The 20,963-nt window shown below is 39.2% G+C and overlaps 1 protein-coding gene and 1 pseudogene across 15 annotated transcripts; one reads left to right on the top strand and one right to left on the bottom strand.

Moving 5' to 3' along the window:
- The first annotated feature begins 9,221 nt into the window (after positions 1-9,221).
- On the top strand, positions 9,222-11,078 carry LOC147603631 (berberine bridge enzyme-like D-1 pseudogene; annotated as a pseudogene).
- A 155-nt stretch (positions 11,079-11,233) lies between these two features.
- On the bottom strand, positions 11,234-19,386 carry LOC147603632 (uncharacterized). 15 transcript variants are annotated; one of them, XR_015265539.1, is made up of 9 exons: positions 17,274-19,386; positions 16,786-17,173; positions 16,469-16,651; positions 15,224-15,390; positions 14,723-15,023; positions 14,481-14,565; positions 14,143-14,239; positions 11,795-11,976; positions 11,234-11,684 (listed from the first exon to the last, which is right to left on the bottom strand). XR_015265539.1 is itself a non-coding variant. In XM_086796084.1 (6 exons), exons 2-6 carry the CDS (start codon positions 16,874-16,876, stop codon positions 14,229-14,231), a joined length of 537 nt encoding a protein of 178 aa, XP_086652210.1. In that variant the 5' UTR covers positions 16,877-17,173; positions 17,274-19,386; the 3' UTR covers positions 12,264-14,228. The 15 variants fall into 15 exon arrangements, 9 of the variants coding, with proteins under 9 accessions (XP_086652210.1, XP_086652209.1, XP_086652208.1 ...); XR_015265536.1 differs by lacking the exon at positions 14,723-15,023; XR_015265534.1 differs by lacking the exon at positions 14,723-15,023 and having other exon boundaries at positions 14,365-14,565.
- Positions 19,387-20,963: the final 1,577 nt, after the last annotated feature.

Genomic DNA, 20,963 nt, shown 5'->3' on the forward strand with positions numbered 1-20,963 from the left:
TCTCCTACATATGCTTGGAAAGCGTCAAAAATCCCACTTATACTCTCCACTGCTGGCTGCCAGTCTATCCTATTGGATGGATAAATATCTACATAAAACCAAAAGATTAGACATTTTTAAAACAACAATTAGACACTTTTTAAACAATAAGGAGATAGGATTGAATGGATAAAAAATTGCATAATAACAACAGTTAAACAATTTTAAAACAAAATAATCTTTGACTAAGATACTAATCACAATTGGGACGATATCGTGGAAGACCAGGAGGAAAATTTTTCACCCTCAAGTCTACATGTTGGAAAACATGTTATATTAGGACCTCTGTCACACGCTTGCTCGATTCACATACCTTGAACTCTTTAACTTGTCCCTTGAATGGCTCCCTAAATTCATTAGCATTTCTCCTCTTCCTCTTTCTTCTCTATAAAAGTACCCAGCTCCCAATTGTAATTGTAGATGGTATCCATGTCCCATCGTCCGTGTATTATAGCTATTGAATACAGTAATAGCTGAAATGCTAGTACAAGGCTTTCTTATAGGTTGCCATTTTGTGTAGCAAAAGAAACATGGAAGAAGAAGATGAGAGCTTTGTTGAGAAAACGTGGTGCTCATGCTAGATCAAGTGTGTGGAGAGGAGAGACTCACAAAGTACAAGAACAATATCTTGCTTATTAAGTTGTTTATGAATACAACTAGGCCTTGCTCCATACAAAATGCCTCATGGCCTCATCGTTAAATAGATGAGCTAGTGGACCTCAAGTCCATTCACACTCACACCCTTCTCTTCCCCTTCTACATAACCTTAGTCTCTTAATACCCCCCCTCAATACCAACTATGAAAGAATAGAATAGGTGGTATTGGACATAGGATGCCTTTATAACATTAGGCATACAAGGTTTGGAATATAGGTGTGGTTATCTAGGATTTACAACTATGTTCCTAGAGCCTTAGAGGCTAATACAATGATGCCATCTAAGCCTTTATTTGTTTGTCGATGAAGATGTACACCTCAATGATGGTGCACCCCACTCTTTGTGTTTGCTTGACTTCTTTTAGATGACATGCTTTAGACATACATGCCATTGTTTCCACCTCATGCTTTCCACCTTGACCATTCTCACACAATGATCAAAACAAGGCTGCCACCATTGCTTAAGTGGTTTGCTTATAGATGTTCCTTCAACATGCTTGATGCTTCCTTGAATACCATATCTCCTCCATGGACAATGAGGTAGATTTAAATGGGAAAGGGAAAGGGAGGGTCTAACCACTTGCCTTATGGATTGGTCAAGGGCAGTGTCTACTCCACAATTACAACTTTTGTGCATGTTGGTTAAATGATACCCATTAGGGTTTGAAGTTACAAGCTTAATGAAAATGAGTAGTTGGTTGAGGTAAATGCTCAAACCAATAAGGTTAATTATCCTTGGCTCAAGAAGGAGAGGGCATGGCTCATAATGTTGCCAATGCCTCTTACAAAAACAATGCCAAAGGATGCTTAAAATCATGACAAACAACAAGGTAGAGCACTTAGGGATGCTATGCTTAACCTTACAACTCATCTTAGATGATGAAAAAGATGAATATATTGCAGAATAACATGCCTTAGGCTTGGAAAGTGAGAGCATACGGCTTATGACTTGCCTATACCTTTTACAAATAAGAGCCTCAAGGGTAATACACATAAACATTGAAGATGAGCACTTAATGTACATGTGCCCAACTTTAAAACCACTCAATAATCTGAGTTTGATGATGAAAAAACCAGAGATCTTCAACCTCTTTAGCTTATGAGATGAAGACAATTGGTTCATGGTTGCACCATTTCTCTTTGGAAGAAACGGGTTGACGAGGATAAAGACTTGTAAGTGACACTTATGGTGTGTGCCCGACCTCCATGTTGATGAAGAAGAGCCTCCTTAATGTAAATGATCTCCTCCTTTGATGGTTAAGAGCACCTTAGTGTTAAGCAACACTTTGGTTGATGATTAATATCACCATTAGTGTGTATAAAACACAATTAGTGCTAAAAAACACATTTTTAGTGTCAAATGACACTTATTTTGGTGATTAGTTTACCATTAGTGTTTGATAACACTATTAGTGTTTAAGAATACTTTAAAATTACTTTTCTTTGTTGGATTAAAAACTTAATTAGTATTAAACAATATAATTAGTGCTTAAAAACACACTTTAAAAGCTTTGAAAGCTTGAAAGTTGATGTTGATGATGAAGCTTGTTGAGCATGAGGCTTATGGATACCTCATGAATGGAAACTCTTCAAAATCAAGAGAAAACTCAGCAAACAAACATTCACTACACCACTTGAGTGATTAGAGCAAGGGAGTAGGTGATTGGAGCAAGAAAACATTCACCAAGTTGAAGCTTTAATGGAAAGCTTGAAGGTGAAGAAGAGGGGCGCCTGGTTTTTGATTGTAGCCGACGCATCCATGGATGAAACGAGCTCATATTAGAGCTGTAGACTCCTCATTGAGTGGGCTGCCAAAGCCCTCAAAGCCCATACCTAATGGTGGCTCATAGGCAAGGAATGGCTGTACGACTAGCCTGCGTAGCAGAAAACGGCGCGGGCGTGCTACAGAGAGAATGCCACGATGGAGAGTGGAGCATTCAAACAATTGATTGTACGACCAGCTGCGCCCAGGCCTCCTCTACAACTCCCATGTTGACATCTCTAAGAGATCTTGCCTCTACAAGTTGGTAGAAGTCCTCTAATGGCTAGAGGTTGAGCTCCACACAAGAAGAGATAAGGAAAAGTGAAGATTTTTGACCTATTCTACACCACAAGTGGTTCTAATCAACCAAGCTCTAATACCATGTTGAGAAAACATGGTGCTCATGCTAGATCAAGTGTGTGGAGAGGAGAGACTCACAAAGTACAAGAACAATATCTTGCTTATTAAGTTGTTTATGAATACAACTAGGCCTTGCTCCATACAAAATGCCTCATGGCCTCATCTTTAAATAGATGAGCTATTGGACCTCAAGTCCATTCACACTCACACCCTTCTCTTCCCCTTCTACATAACCTTAGTCTCTTAATAAGCTTAATTTGGAGGAGACTTAGAAAAAGAAAGAACAACTATGTTGGAGACAAAGAAGATCAGAGCTAGTTTTGGGGGGAAACTTAGAGATTCTCTATCTCATTAACTACCATTCTCTATCATTAACTAACCACTATCTTTTAGCATACATGCAAAGATTCGGTAGTATTATTTTATTATTATTTTAAGTTGAGTTAATTTTACTCTATTTACTTGAATTCTTGCTTTTAAACCATTAGCTTATGCATCAAAGATCTTTGGCTGTGATGCAAGAAGAATGCTACTTATTGTTTTGATGATGCACCATTAAAGGGATGTGTTAACCCTGCATCTAGTTGTATCTTTCCTCCTTATTTTAATGTGGATGAGGAAGACAATGTGTTAACCCTACATCTAGTTGTATTAAAGGGATGTGTTAACCCTGCATCTAGTTGTATCTTTTCTCCTTATTTTAATGTGGATGAGGAAGACAATGTTCTCATGGGAGAGCTACTACCATACTTGTTTACACTTCATCATGTTTCTGACGTCCATACATCGATAAGTTCTTCTCCTTATGGACAAACACCAGTAGTCAAAGGTCATGAATTGTACATTTGAGTTCAATAGATTGTGGAAAGCGTGGGAGGAGGAAAATAAACATTGGTAAGATATACAATACAACACAGAGAAAAGCTTCCAAAACATGTGCGAGATCTTAGTGGAGCGAAGGGTGCTACTTCTAGCAGTACAAGTGGCTACTCTACTTGAAGTCAAGGCCATAAGGAAAAGATAATATCAGACCGTGATAAAGTGAGGTTGTTAAGGAATGCTCCATCTATAACAACCATAAAGGGATTAGAAGCCATAATCCTTGTAGAGAAATTGGGACTCAAAGGCTTAGTGATCAAGCCTCATGAAGCCAAGAGCTATCTAAAACAACTTCAAAGGCAATACAATCTCAACTAGAAACTCACTCCAAAGAGGATGCAAGGATATATTACTATATTGCAGGATCCATGAACAACTCTAAAATCCTATGCATAAGGCCAACTACTTGATTAACTCTTTACCCATCAACTCCGTCACTTTCTCAAGATTTAACTATTTTCAATTGCTTGTTCACTATCAACTTGGTGGCTCCAGTCTTCTCATGTAATAATTTGATATGATTAAATGGCTTGTATTATATGATATATATCTTTAATCCTTAATTCCAAAATTGTGGAAATCAATGTTATTAATATGAAATTGGTTTGTATGATAAGAACAATTATTTGATTGGTTTGTATTGATATTTTGATGGGAAAGCTTGATTAGTGTCTCAATTTGCTAATACAAAGGATGAGACCCCTATGGCTAGACAGACATAGGCCTCCTTGGCCTCATGCCACAATGACAACTAAAGGACACTTGCAAGAGTAGACCAGCCCTATGGACACCCGATCATAAGGCCTAAGGAAATGGTTGATTATTTTACACATGGTTTAATTTGTTTTGTAGGATAGACATCATTCTTTCATTGGTTTGTGGGATTGGATGAAATACTTACTTGGACAATAGAGTTGCATCATGGTGATGTAATATGTGTAATCTTTCTTTTGATGAATTGAGAACACTGAATTGAAGTACCTTGGCTCAAGTGCACACAAGTACCTTGGCTCAAGTGGACACAAGTATCATATATCAAATTATTAGACTTTTAATAAGTGATGTTCATGTTGTTAAGATTCATTTTCTCTAAGAAAAATAATTAAAGCAGATCAGATGGTCACAATGGTTTTACATTAAATTAATAATGATTATAGCATGTTGTTGAGTATAATGAAAAGTATTGAACATATATTTGTGATTAATGGAGATTTATTGTTGGTGGTGATTTGAAGTGGTTGTCACTTAAGCTTCAAAATGGTGTTTCTAAACACCAAAATCTCTTTGAGATACACCATCTTTGATAACTTGAAGACACATACTTGAAGCACTTGAGGCCATGTGGTCGCAAGAGTTATACACCAAATGAATATGTTGTTGTGTATGAACAGTGTTGAACATATATCTCTGATTAATGGAAATTTATTGTTTTGTTGATGATTTGAAGTGGTTATCACTGAAGCTTCAAAACAGTGTTTCTAAACACCAAAACCTCTTTGAGATACACATCAACTTGAAGACACATACTTGAAGCACTTGAGGCTATGCGATCGCAAGAGTTATACATCAAATGAATATGTTGTTGTGTATAATAAAAAGTGTTGAACATATATTTCTAATTAATGGGAATTTATTGTTGTTGGTGATTTGAAGTGGCTGTCAAACTGAAAGCTTCAAAACGGTGTTTCTAAACACCAAAATATCTTTAAGATACACATCATCTTTGATAACTTGAAGACACATACTTGAAGCACTTGAGGCCATGTAGTCGCAACAGTTATACACCAAATGGATATTGTTTGAACTTTTTATTGAGACTAATGAATATTGATATCCATATGTTTGCGGAAGATGGAAGTTCATTGTGGTCAATATGTAGTTGGTGAACTTGCAAAAATGGTGTTTTTGAACACCCTCTTTCTTTTTGAGATACCCTCCTCTATGTGGCAGTTTTCTGTAGTTGAACACGAGAGTGCTGACCATCTACTGCGAAATGCTTTTAGTGGTTCTAAGAGGTTTGTAATGTTGAAGTTTTAAAGCATGTTCCTAAATACCACAATCCTATGGGCACAAGAAATGGTGTTTTTGAACACCCTCTTTCTTTTTGAGATACCCTCCTCTATGTGGCATTTTTCTATAGTTGAATACGAGAGTACTAGCCATCTACTATGACATGCTTTTAGTGGTTCTAAGAGTTTTTTAATGTTGAAGTTTTAAAGCATGTTCTTAAATACCACAATCCTATAGGCACAAGTATGGGATTTTTATTAAAATAATATACTTCACAATCTATAGTCACTGAAGTTTTTTTTAATATCATTGTGCTTGCAATGATATGATTGTGGATATTTTCATACAATGCCATGCAATAGTACTCATGTTGAAGGTTTCCACCTTTTGCTTATATAGTGAAAAGCAACAAGGAAGGTGAAACTAGCTAAAATAAGGACAATTCATGCAGTAGTACTCATGTTTCCACCTTTTGCTTATATAGTGAAAAGCAACAAGGTGAAACTAGCTAAAATAAGGACAATTCATGCCAAAAATAAGGACAATACATGCCAAAAAACCTGCAAATTAACACTTTCTAAAAGCAACAAGGAAGGTGAAACCTTTTTGCTTACATAGCTAAAAGCAACAAGGAAGGTGAAACTAGCTAAAATAAGGACAATTCATGCCAAAAATAAGGACAATACATGCCAAAAAACCTGCAAATTAACACTTTCTAAAAGGTCAATTTATCAAATAGGAAACAGGATTTTCCTATATTATCTAAAATGGTATTAGCGTCTAAATAGTCATTGAAATAGGCGTCGATATTGGCGTCAAAATAACCATTAAAAAAGTGATGAAATACACGTCGATAGAACATGTTATTGACGTGTGTTTCGACAGTGTTTGAGATGGGTATTTTGACGGCCGCTTAAGTTCATTTTTTTGTGCCAATTTACATTCAAATTTTGATTTTTTTGGCAACCCGACACCAAATTTCGACGCGCTTTTTGACGCTTACATCAACTTTTATTTCAATGCACTTTTTGACACTTGTTTCGATGTTCATTTTTGCCAGTTATTTCAATGGTTATTTCGATGGTCATTTCGACATTTTTTTTCATATGTTTTTATATCAACAGGGTTTTGACAGCGCGGCCAATGTCGAAAATAGGCGTTGAAAATGGGTCATCTTGTAGTAGTGTAGCCTTTAAGGATTTCCTTTGGAACATCCTAGAGGTACTCATTTATGATATTTCTGTGCACTCAAAGTGGAAGGAGCATCTTTCCTCCATCTTTCTTATCTTAGACTTATTTTTTTAGAGATGTAGACTCTACAGTGGATGTGTGTTAGCACAACTAAGGGAGCACAAGATGGATCTCCCTATGACCTTGCTAATCATCAACTCAATGATGTTGGAATGCAATTACACCACCATTGAGAGAGAGGGTTTAGCCAAGATGTATAAACATTATCTCCTAGCCTACAAAGTTTTTTTCCTTTGTCAACCATGAAGTCTTTCTTTATTTGGTGAATAAGCCTTTCTCCATGAGGCATATCACTAATGATTGCTCATTTTTTTGGAATTTGATTTCACCATTACCATGAGAAAGGGATCCATGCATGTATATGCCGATCACAACAGAGAGGCCCACTCTAGGAGTGGAAGATGATCTTCTTGACGCTCCATTATTTCACATTGACTATGTACTGGAATGAAGTGAAGACATCGCACCCTTTTTGGCCAATGGATTCTCAATAAATTATACCAAAAGGACAGAGTGAAACACCTCATGTTGAGGAATGCTACCAAAATTGACTAGGAGAATAATTTGCTATATGCTCTATAGGCCTATTGCACTAATTACATGCCAACATCATCCCTTTTGAGTTTACATTCGAGCTAGCCACCGCAATGGAATACTTGGTTCTAAGCCTTTGAATTATAGTGAGACATAATCTTAAGGGTAAACCTCTCACATAGAGGTTAGTGTCCTTCTTTAGAGCAACTAAATGATGAAAGATTACGATCCACTTATGGATTGATGGTTGAAAAACTATGACATAAAGTTATTAGGTAGGAAAAAGTGGAAGTGTGTAACCATAGGGAAAAAGCTCGTGCTATTGATGGTTATATACTACTCTTCTATGTTACAATTAGAAGAGGGAGGAATGGGTGGTGGGCCACTTGAGGTCTTGTCTTGCCCATCACAAGATCACAAAAGTGTAGCTACACTATAGGTAGTGACCACAAACCTTGGGAAAGACATTTGTGCACCTGCCTGGCCGAGTTGACAATCAAGACTCGAGCTCTCCAATTTTGTGCTAAGTTAAATTTAGTGAGGGAGAACTCTTTATGGTTTAGGGCTGAAGTACATGTTAAATATGTGGGGAGCATACATAATTTAAGCTTCTCCTTGAGCTTACAATCGATAATCCTCCTACTTCAAATCCATGGATTGAGTGAAAAGAAGCTTATAGAATGCAAAACTATACTTAGTGCCTATGAGAGACTAGCAATAGTGAAGATTGAGAAACTAGTTTAATTTAATCCATTGACCTTTGTTTGATCTTTGATTGTTATTGGAATGCAACACTATACTTAATGGTTGTGAGAGACTAGCATATAGTGTAGATTGAGAAACCAGTTTAATGTAATTCATTGACCTCGTTGATCTTTGATTATTATTGAAATATAGTGTGCTTGTGAGAGACTAGCTTATAGTGTAATATTGATAAAGCAATTCAATGTAATTCATGAACCTTTGTTGATCTTTTATTGTTATTGACTTGGTTAACATTTTGTGTGTGTGTGTGAGTGAGAGAGAGAGAGAGAGAGAGAAGTAAAATGTAGATTCCAAATTTACTTCTCTCTCTCTCTCTCTCTCTCTCTCTCTCTCTCTCTCTCTCTCGCTTTTCAAAACAGTAGTAAAAAATGCTCACAAATGACTACTCTCTTAGGAGGAGAGCCAACAATGACTACTGTCCAAGAAACTACCTTGATGGTGATGCCTAATAGAACACGCCTCTAAGGCGTGGCAAAGGAGACGAATATGCTTATCGTGTTAGACATGCATTTTATTAAAATATGAAACATGTTTGACGAAATCAAGGCACTTGTAGAAAATGCAAGAGCTTGTGAAATTTTCAAAAAGTATGGCTATTTTCTTCAATTTCCAAGCTTCAAAAGGAAAAGTGTAAAGAAAAAGTGTGTATTTGTATGTTTCCTAAAAATGAGTTTCCCCACACTAACACATGTATAAAACACCGCCCAATGAGAGAGTGACGACATAACGACACGTTGCAGACAAAAGGATGCTAGGGTCAACCATTTCTGGTGAACGCAGCTGCAGGAGTGACAAGTGTCCAGTTGCAAATGGCAGCGTCCTGCCACCTTTTTTTTTATTAGCAAGAACTTAGCAGGATTAAGAAAAGATTATCACGACGCAAGCAGCACGCGTCGTAAATGCATACAGAATTATATACTCCTCACTGCTCACTCCTTATAAAGCCGACCCTACGACGCCCTTGTGTGCCCAGCCGCCTACTCCTTACATAGCTCTCCTCAGCTACGTGCCTGCATTCTAGTTAAAGCTCTCGTGTGTTGCCATGGCTGCACACATCGCACTCAGAACAGCAACCATCTTCCTCAACCTCGCCTGCACCCTCCTCCTTGCACCATCTTTCCTCTCCCTTCTTTGCCCTCATGCTGCTGCAACCTCAATTAACCTCAACCTCACGGCTTTGTCCAGCTGCTTGCTGGCTGCTAGAATCCTCAACTTCACCACTCCTCAATCAGACCCTGCAGTTTATAACAGCTTGCTCGATGCATCCATGCAGAACCTCCGGTTTGCCGAGCCCGGGTTTCTACGGCCTTCGGCTCTCATTCTCCCCACAACTGTCGAAGAAGTGCAGAAAGCTTTCCAGTGCTCTGTGAAGGGCAATTGGGAGGTGCGTGTGCGTAGTGGAGGCCATAGCTATGAGGGCCTTTCCTACACAGCAGACTCCGCCTTTGTAATCATAGATTTCTACAACATGAGAGCTGTCAAAGTGGACCTCTCATCAAAGACAGCATGGGTGCAAACGGGGGCTAATTTGGGGGAGCTGTATGAGAGTATTGCTCAAATCACCCCTAGTTATGGCTTCACAGCCGGGATTTGTCCATCGTTGGGAGTTGGGGGCCATTTCAGTGGAGGTGGGTATGGGTTTTTGTCTAGGAAGTATGGGTTAGCTGCTGACCATGTGTTGGATGCGGTGATGGTGAATGCAAAGGGCGAGATTGTGAATAGGACCACCATGGGTGAGGATTTGTTTTGGGCTCTGAGAGGGGGTGGAGGTGGTACGTGGGGCATTGTAGTAGAGTGGAAAATTGAGTTGCTTGAGGTGCCCAGAAGGATCACTCACTTCAACTTAAACAGGTCTGGCAAAGAGCAAGTTGCAGAGCTCGTCTATAGATGGCAATTTGTGGCCCCCTCAGCTCCCAAAGAGCTAGAAAGCACTATGTTCATAACAGGGGGTACCATGGGACCAAATCAATCCTCCACTGGCGCTGCCGAAGTCATGATGTTTGGAATGTATTTGGGAACGGTTGAAGAGACTGTGGCTATGTTCAAAAAACATTACCCGGAGGTAAATCTAACAGCTGCAGATTGCCAAGAGGGAAGATGGATAGATGCTGTGGCAAGCATTGGCGGTGCGGCCACTCCTGAGGCCCTCATGGGCCGCTATAACAGAGACAAGGGCAAGTTCAAAGCAAAATCAGATTATGTTACAAAGCCAGTGCCCAAGGAAGCTTGGATGAAAGTGTGTTCATACTTGGAGCAAGGGCCATCTGGGGCATACGTCTACCTAGAGCCATATGGGGGTGCCATGGCAGAAATTCCCGGCGACGCCATTGCATTTCCACACCGAGCTGGCAATCTTTATATAATTCAGTACCAGGCACGGTGGGGCGAGGCAGGCGGCGATGCGCAACAAATCGCTTGGCTCCGCCGTTTGTACAGATTCATGGCTCCCTTCGTTTCACATTCCCCTCGGGCAGCCTACGTCAACTACATCGACCTTGACCTTGGCACGGCTGGCCAAGGTGTTGGTGCCCATGCCGTTGCCCAAGCCGAGGCCTCTTGGGGTGAAAGATATTTTGTGAAAAACTTCAGGCGCCTTGTGCAGATCAAGACCAAAGCTGATCCCCTTAACATCTTCAACCACCCCCAAGGCATACCCCCACTCTAAAATGTCCCCTTATGTAACCATAAAAATAAAAGCCCCCTTTCTTTTCATGCTTTGATGTGTCATGGACTTACATATCCTCTCCCATACTTTTACCATCGTATTGTTACTCCCACTCTTCCATGACCGAGTGACTACAATTGTGGCTGCACTCTTTGCATTTACAACCCATCTTGTAATCCTCATGTCATTGAGCTTATGTAGAAAAGAAAGAACCAAGCTTTGTTTTAAGTCTCAAGTATTTATATATGAGATTACAATACCCATGGCAACCTTATAACAGCTACAATAGATTTTGTTTCCTTCGTGCCCCATCCTTCATCAAGGATTTCAAGTATATCTTCCTCTTGAAAATTTTTACACACAAACATTGTGTTTGTAACTCTTATTCTTGTATTCGTGCAAAGAAATCAACAAATAATGTCACCGTCAATGTGACCGTTACTACTCAAACAACTCTTGTTGTAGCTTGAGGTTGTAGATTGTGTTGTACCTCTTGGAAGATTCTTGCTCGATAGCTTTCGATTATTGTTGCACTTGGTAACTCCCATTCTGGACTTGTGAACTTGGGGAGACCTTTCCATGTGTAATATCAAAATAGTGGTCGTAAAAGAATGTGCCTACTTCAACCCCAACGATTTTGCATAAAAGAATGTGTCTGCTTCAGTCAACGATTTTGCATAACAAACTTTGTATTGTTGCTCGCCAATATAACCATGCACAACATCAACTAGTTGCCATCCTATGTACGTTGAGGGATATACATCTACACAACAAACAAACAGAGTTTAATATAGGTGTTTCCTTTGAATAGATTACACTTAATGTACTGAACTTATAATTTGGTCTATGTTGTGGAAGGTATTGAGGCCAAACCTCTAGCCTTAACTCCTTATGTAGATACACCTGCTAGACAAGAACCTCCTTGATGTGTGTTTGGCTCCTCCAATGCTTGAATCCTTGTATTCTTCCTTTCCAGCTTGATATGAACTCGTTGATTGAACCTCTATGCTTTCTTCTTCACAATGTTTGTGGTAGAATCCAACTCCCCTTAGAAACTGTCAAAGGGATCCATGCATTGTTTGCATCCAATGTGTTAGAAATTGTGATAGATTGCACTTGGAAGATGTCCTTCTTGCTCGTGTTACCATAGCTGAATATGCGGCTTCCTACTTGTAAAACTCAAAAATGGAGATGGGGAAAACATGAAAAGTGAAAAAGAGAAGGAAAATGGTGTGTGAAAAAGAGAAGGCTAGAATTGTGCATTTAAGGATCCAATTCCCTATACGGATCCTAATTGCTGCTCAAATCTGACATTACAATAAAAGAGAAGAGAGAGAATGTCTATTTTCAAGAATTTTATAAAGCAAAGTAATCCGTGTATTTCACCTATTTTGTACACATTTTTTTCCTTTTTTTGGTGAATATTCAACGCAACGGTGGCTTTTTCCTCATTGGCCGGGGGCCTAATTTCCATTTTGCTAAAGGGCCAAGGAATAAGCCTCATTTTTCCTAATGAAGATTTAATTTCTTGGGTATACTAGGATAAGGAAAGAGGGATTTTACATTCTCCCCCACTTGAAGATCCAAGATGACCTCCTCTTGCTAAATGGGATAAATCTTTCCTCAACTCTTCCTCTTTTTCCCAAGTAACATCCTCAACTGGGAAAAACTTCCAATTCTTTTAAAATTCTATTCTTGAGGTGTTTTCTATGACATCCAAAACTGTGTGTGGTTCTAGTTTCACTTGACCTTAAGCAAGAAAAGCAACCTACTCATGATTCAATATATGACAAGGAGCTTTGGTTCATTCTCTATAAAGGAAAAAAAAAGCATTCACTACATAATTCCCTAGATATAAATAAACATATCTAGGAAAAGTGCAAACTAGAGAAAATGAAACACTTTCCTAGGTAGGCTAACTAGGAAATATGTGCATGGATTTCTCTATATAGGAAAATTTACCTACATAGGAAATTTTTTCCCTATGTAAGTTTCCTATATGATTTCTCTATATAGGAAAATTTGCCTACGTACGAATTTTTTCCCTATATAGGCAAGTTTGCCTACATAGGAATTTTTTTCCTATGTAAGCAATTTTTCCTGTATATCTCAAAAATTCCTATGTAGGCAAATTTGCCTATATAGAGAAATCCATGCACACATTTCCTAGTTAGCATATCTAGAGAAATGTTTTCCCTAGTTTGCATTTTCTCTAGATATCCTTATATCTACCTATGAAATTATATAGTGAATACATTGTATCTCTAAATAGTGAATACATTGTATCTGTATAAAGGGAATACATAGAAGCTTACCTTTTTCTATCTATGAATCACGTTAATATACTATTCACCAGACATTTTATAAACATTTTAAGATTATCTATCAAATATTAAGATATACAATAGGTGTCCCATGTTAGATCTACATATAGGACTACGTTCATTAGAGAGGTTTGGCTTATCATTTCACCACCTGTACATACATGCAAACACATCTTAACTTTGAAACTTCAGCAAATAACAAAGACAAATTTCAGCAAATAACAAAGACACAAGGGAAGGATCACAGCCCTCGTAACTCAATCTTGATGTCAATGGAGCATAGCCTATAATTAGTTGGATGTTTCTATGAAGAGGAGTCCCATGTTAGAGTGGCAACCCTATTGCTACAGCTCTCTACAACTCTCAGCTTTCTACCATGCCCCATGGGACAATACACATCTCAGCCTTATGAGGGCAAACCTCCTGATGCAATGCAACCTTGCAGGAAATCAACTCAGCTCCCACAGGTTGGACATAGCTCTTATAGTAGAGATTATATCAACTAGTATCTATAGAGAAAGTGCATCTAACACCACAGTCAAGTCATTGTAGTCAAGCATCCTAGACAAGATGAAACGGCCTTACGCACTACAAGCATTCAACCAATCTCATTAGCTAAACTTAGCCAAAATGCATAGAATGTTTGCATAGGCTTAATTTATTGATGGCTAGATTAAACCCATGTGTTTGCATAGGCTTACTTTATTGATGGCTAGATTAAACCCATGTGTTGTGCTGGTTTGTTTAGGCTCCCTCTATACACTTGGATCCCTGCTACATTGGGTGATAGGGTATAATCATTGATGAATGGCCTCTCATAATCAAATACAGTATTTGTAACACAAGTTGATAAAAGAATCAGCAAAGAAGGGATAACATTAAAGAATCAAGATATACCTATAACCCATGCTTTTGTCAAGCCCTATGCCATTGTTGCTTTCTTCATGAAAATGAGGTTGTTGAGTGTATCCTCCATACTCAACTCAATCAGCATCTGTGACATTACCAATTTGAAATAAGTACCAACTTCAGGCTACCCAAAAATCCTCTTAATAATAGAAACAAATTCATATAAAACACTTGCTTAGAACATCACATGTAATCACGAGCCAATGTTACCTCAGATTATTTGCCTGGATGAATCACAAAACCGAATGAATATTAAACCCTTACATATCTCATCTTTTGTTGATCTATCACATAGCATCTAAGAAAGTCTTCTATAGTCCTAATACCATTCTGTTGGAGCCTCTTATGAAAAGCTCCATCTTCACCGATCTTGTCGAATCGCCACACCTCGTCAACAAAAGCTACGGAGTCCTTTTTGTAAAAAGAAAAGCACAAAAATTAAGAATATCATGCAAATAACCAAACTCTAAATAAGAGGGGGTGGTTTTGTAAACTGAAAAGCACAAAAATAAAGCATATCATGCAAATAAACAAACTCTAAAGATACACAAATAACCAGATAGCTTACATATTATGTATCCTCCCTACAGGCGGAGTACGCATGCAGCTTGCCAAACACCAGCTCCATTAGAACCACCCAAAATTGGTAGCTTACGAGATACTAAATCCATGAAAACCACCCCAAAACTCGTAGCTTTCTAGACACCAACTCCATCAAAACCACCCCAAAATTGGCATCTTGCTAAACAAGCTCCATCAGACCCACCCCTTATGTCTGGCAACTTGCTCCATCAGAACCACCCCTTGTGTCTAGCAGTTTTCTATGGCCTTCATGCTCAAGAAGGGGGCAAGAGATTGAGCCCAGACACCTATAAAATATGCAGTACATAATTGGCAACAACAAAAGACCATGGATAGTGCAAGCAAGAATCCTTTATAACCAACCAAAGCCAACATATTTTACATGCTTCTCTATTGCCTCTACTTCTTTCTTTACCTGAAGTCCTTTAAAAAGAATCACTAACCTGCGAATGCTTTTGATAATAAATAGAGATGCCATATTGTATACCTTGTCAAAGAAAGCATTGACTTTCTCAAGCTGCTCTGACATGGGAGGTTCAACAATCCAATTTTCAATCTGTTGTACCAAGGAGCTTGGTCTAAGGTATAGAGATGCTGCTTCCCTTACAGTTTCAAGCTTTTTAAAACTCGAAACCCGTGAAAGCGTGCCAGTACCTGCATAAAGCATAAGCAATGGGATTTCTTGTCATGATGTTTCGTGGAATCGATTGTATTTTAAAATACCTGCAATTCAATGAAAATGTTCTTAACATGCATCATCACCATTAAATATCATGTATCCATCATAACCTGAGACTCATCAGTTAGTTGCTCTAGATGAGCCTCCATAATTTCATGAAACTTCAAGAGCTTATGCATATCATCAGTTTCAAATGCCTCCAATCTAGATTTCACCTCAAGTATAGAATTTGAATTTTTTTGTACGTCATCTTTGATTTTTCTAAAGTATGCAGATCTGAAAGGACACATTGAAAGAGAAGACAAGAAGGTGACCCATGCTCTTCAAACTTGAACATCCATTGCATCTCAACTGTCTAGAAATTAGCAACTAATGCATGGAAGGATGTACATGATAATATTTCCTTCTGGTGATCTCAGCAAGAGCTTCAGCCATTCCGTCACGTGTACTAGCTCCCACCATTGTCCAACGTTATACCACTACATCAGCTGATATTGAGTGGATGGATGTTGCTCCTTCCACCTTTTTTTCATCCCCATGTACAGTGTACTTAGTAGAAGCTCTCTTCAGCTTAGCTGATCTACTAGACTAAGTTGTTTTTGCTCCTAGTTGAGGTGGAGGTGGAGGTGGAGGTGGAGGTGAGCTATACTGAGAACCTATAAGAGCTTGCTACCATCTCTTGCACCCCCAGCCAACACCTCCACCTTCTTTTCATCTCTACCTCACTCATCATGATCCAACACAACATAAATCTCTCCATCCCCCTCTCTCTAGATCACTTTTGCAAGCTCCATGACAAAAGCCCAATTGAACTCTCTCTACCCCACTTTCACGCTCTTTGCTAACTCTCTAGAACTCCTCTTTAACACCATTCCACCTCTCCACACTATCACTCCTCGCTACCCGACTCTCTCTCTAATCTTAAAGCTTGTAAGAACCATCCAAGTGTTTGACGCATTACCTATCTAGCCCAAGCAAAGGAGCAATAAAATATGTATTCCCCCAACATACTTAAGTGGTTGTACCTTGATTGTGGTTAGGCTCGAGTTGTACCTTGATTGTGGTTGGGCCAAGCCTTGCAATCAAATCCACAAGCTGAGAAGCCCTTAAACTCCACAGTAATGGCCGATCCTATGACAGTGATCAAAATAGTAGCGATTGAAATACTTGGGCTGCTCAATAATGAAGCTTGAGAGTAATTGTCAAATGTCATAGCTAGATTGTGAAGAAGCCGGCCTGTTGAAGTGCTTAGTGTGAATTAGAAGTCCATGCGGTCCATGCTCGCCATGTCCAGCGATTAGGTTAAAAGTCGTTCTCTAAATTAAATTTTGATAACATACACACTCAGCAAATAAACTGCCATTTGTTACCTCTCATGACTAGCGTGATTGCAGGAGCCTCATCCGTTGCTTGACCTTCACAAACATCGTTGTACACATCTGAGGGTATTTTTTCAGCCATAGATCAATCCGAGACCAGGCCAAATTTCATTCCTCTGATGCCATCCTGGAATCGTTCGTGGTGGGCATCATTACTGCAACTGCCTCCATTCCCGCGCGATGACCCCCGCCACAATCCTCTGCCTGAACATCCTGGCATTCATCTGCACTAAGGTGCCCCCATTGTAAGCTGTAGAGATGAGAGATGCAGCCACACAGAGGAATAATCACAAAACAGACCATCTCAAAACAGGTAGGTCTTTGGCAGTGGCTCTTCCCATGTTAAATTTCACTAACCCATATTTTTCTGATAGATATTCTGCATGAGTAGTACAATGAGACACACAGTTTTCGCCTAAAGACTTCAAATTTCATTTTTTACTTCCTACAATAAAGAATGGATTCTCAAGAACACACACCTGCATGCTCCCTGGATTCACAAGAATTCATATGGTCAGTGGTTTCTGCTTTCACTGCTGCTACTATTCAAGCATGGAAGCTCTAGAGAGGAACACAACAACTGAATTTATACAGAAGCAACATTGCTCCCCCATTATGTGCAAAAACATCGCCCCAAACACTTGAAACTTCCTCCTCGAGCATCCGCCTACTCTGGGCATCTGCAGAGGACCACTCTTTCCGAGTCATGGATGATGCTGAAGACATAGTCTCTGGCCTCCCCCTCAGTCAAATGCCCAATGGTAGCAAGGTTGACATTATGGCCCCTGACGATGGGCGAACCGCAGAGCCACTCCATGAAGCAATTCTCCGAAGAAGCAAGAACCACGTTAGCAGCACATTCCTGTTTCGAGAGTCGCAGCAGGAACTGCAGTAGCGTTTCCAAATCGTCAGGATTGTTGCGAGCTGAGCTGGACAAGGCATTCGCCTCATCAATGAACAAGGTACAGAAGCCAGCCGCTATACGAACTAGAAAATCTTCCAGTAAATGGGGTTATGCATCATGATCTGCTTGCTGTTCATGGTCTGAATCATCAGCTTTGGCTTCCGCACACTTGACTATTATGAGATGAAGCAGTTTGTGCATGGCCATCTTGATAGATGGGAAGTAAGACACATAGATTTGAAGGATGCCCATGCACATCAAAATGATTATTAACGCACTCACCAAGATGAAAGATTGTTTTGATGATGAGGCACGATCGTAGAGATGTCTTCTTCTTGACCCTTGGATAGGGTCTAGGCATCACCTGAAGCAAGATTCGGAGGACACGTGTATCATAAGAAAAGAAAGTACCTGTCGAACGATGATCTTCAGGAACCGCAGCAGCGTTTCCAAATCATCAGGATTGTTGCGGGCCCAGTTGGTGGACAAGGCATTCGCCTCGTCAATGAACAAGGTACAGAAGCCAGCCGCTATACGAACTAGAAAATCTTCCAGTAAATGGGGTTATGCATCATGATCTGCTTGCTGTTCATGGTCTGAATCATCAGCTTTGGCTTCCTCACGCTTGACTATTATGAGATGAAGCAGTTTGTGCATGGCCATCCTGATAGATGGGAAGTAAGACACATAGATTTGAAGGATGCCCATGCACATCAAAATGATTATGAACGCACTCACCAGGATGAAAGATTGTTTTGATGATGAGGCACGATTGTAGAGATGTCTTCTTCTTGACCCTTGGATAGGGTCTAGGCATCACCTGAAGCAAGATTCGGAGGACACAGGTATCATAAGAAAAGAAAGTACCTGTCGAACGATGATCTTTGGCTCCTCCGTAGCCAAGGAATAGGACCACTCGGAGCATGCAGATTTGTCATGCGGTCTCAAGATTGTCGACTCCGTTTTGGGGCAGGAGTTCGCCCTCTTCATCATCTCCAATTGCTGGCAGGAGATCGCCTTTTTCTTGTTCATGTCCTTCATGGTTAGTAGGCTGTAGGTCAATCTAAATTGCTCCTCTTTGTGGCCAGAGGACACCATCGTCTTATCCTCTTTCTGGTAGAAAGGGGGCATCATTTTCTTGCCCAAGATCAAGTTGCTTGCTTTCGATCTTCCTTCAGCAACAACAGGTCATCATCTGCTTCGTTGTCTTCTTGATCAATTAGCCTTTCGACTGTGGGCAGCAGGTCAAATTCTGCTTCATTATCTTCATCATTGTGGTGCCCGCTTTTTTGGGGCTGCAGGTCTGAGTTTTTTGGTGAGGGCGGAGCCTAGGGCTTCGATGACCGCCTGCGAGGTGAAGTTCTCCGAGGCGATGAGCTCAATGCCCCTCCACTGCCTCCCCTTATCCTTCTCTATCAGAACAAAGATTTCCTCGTCCACAGACTTCAGAGACGTGTTCCCCCATTCCGCGACAGAGGCCGCCATAGCCAGAAATACTCCCAGCCGCAGAACTGGGAGTTCATCGTGCAAGCGTAGAACAAACTCGCTGTTGTTGCTACTCTCCTTGCTCTCTGCTCTGAGAGAAGGAAGCGATGTTGATGAGAGGAGGAGGCGATCGTGTTGCTTTTACTTGCCTGTAGCATCGGACGCCGCTTGTGCTGAGTTTGAAAACCCTTGAAAGTGCAGGGTTTCTTCACACCCAAAAGTAAAAGAACAAGCGGGAAATATCTCTTTTAATTTTTATTCAATTATTAAAAGATTTTTTTCAAGCCTCTTCATATTTATTTATTGTGTCAAATAAATAGATACTTATTATCATTGTGAAGGCTCTTGATATTGATTCATAGTGCTAAAGAATTAGATTTTACCATTATAGATATTTTATTAATTTTACCTTTACAAATAAAAATATAAGAATAGATATATATGTATACTTTTTAAAGGCCTTTATATTGGTATATATGTATTTAAATATTTAAATAAAAATTATCGTGATGCTATACCATATATAAATTTAATATCACCATAAAACACCATAAATAGACTACGATACACATAGACGCATATGTATATATTATATTAAATCAATACAAAAAGGGGCTTCTATTGTAGCATCTGCTTTGTAAAAATACTCCTCAGCTATGCAAATTTTAGCTTGGTTGATGGGATTTGATCGAGACAATATCTATAAAAGATATTATAATCAAGCAATTTTAACATATGTGTACTATAATCTAATTAACGTTTGTGTGTGTAGTATACATCATTCAATATTACACACTAGTCGAATAAAGCAGGGGGTACATAGCTAGTAGAGCATTAATTTGTTGTTGTAGGTCTTAGATCACAATCATCTCTAATAATCTCTTTGTAGTCTCACTCGAACCAATAAGAGCTCATATGAGATGATAGGAAATCTTATCTGAGTATATTACTTATAGAATCTCATGGGAGCCATTGTGTCATGGAAACTCTTATAATCATGTAAGATCAACCAATTGAGCATAGAGGAGCATGAAGGAGCCATTATTCATATGATTAGAATCACTAATATTTTCTCCTTGTAATCATCAAGAGTTCATATGTGACCTTACGAACTCTTCTAAACCCCTATGTGATCCTATGGACTTGTAGTGGGTCTTATGATCTCATTAGATCTTTAACAATATTTTTTTGAAATTAGATGTGCTCTTACATGAATTATATGACCTCTTAGTTCTCAACTTAGGTTCTAGTGGGTGTTAGGTAATCTTATCTTTGATCATCTCAAGATCTTGTAAGAACCTATGACTGAGGTATGACTTACTCTCAAACCCATCTTAGGTCTTAGATCACGATCATCTCTAGTCATCTCACATTGACTAGATCTCAAGTCATTTCCAGTGACCTTAGCAAGATTTCTCATTAGCTCTCTAACAATATTTTTTGAAATTATATGAGCTCTTACATGAATTATGAGATCTTACATCAATTATGAGATCTTAAGAAAGATCATAGCTCATGTATGGTCTTATGAGGTCTTAAGAGCATCTACCATACACTATGTGGTCATAAAAGCTCATCTTAGACATTAAAGATGATCACATTGGTCTTAAGAGCATCTACCATACACTATGTGGTCATAAAAGCTCATCTTAGACATTAAAGATGATCACATTGATCTAAGAAAGTTCATGAGCTCATATATGGTCTTGTGAGCTCTTAAGAGCTTCTACCATACACTATGTGGTCATAAAATCGGATCTTAGACATTATAAGATGATCA

Source organism: Cibotium barometz, chromosome 63 (genome assembly GCF_041138505.1).
Source record: "Cibotium barometz isolate CiBa-2024 chromosome 63, ASM4113850v1, whole genome shotgun sequence".
Classification (NCBI taxonomy): domain Eukaryota; kingdom Viridiplantae; phylum Streptophyta; class Polypodiopsida; order Cyatheales; family Cibotiaceae; genus Cibotium; species Cibotium barometz.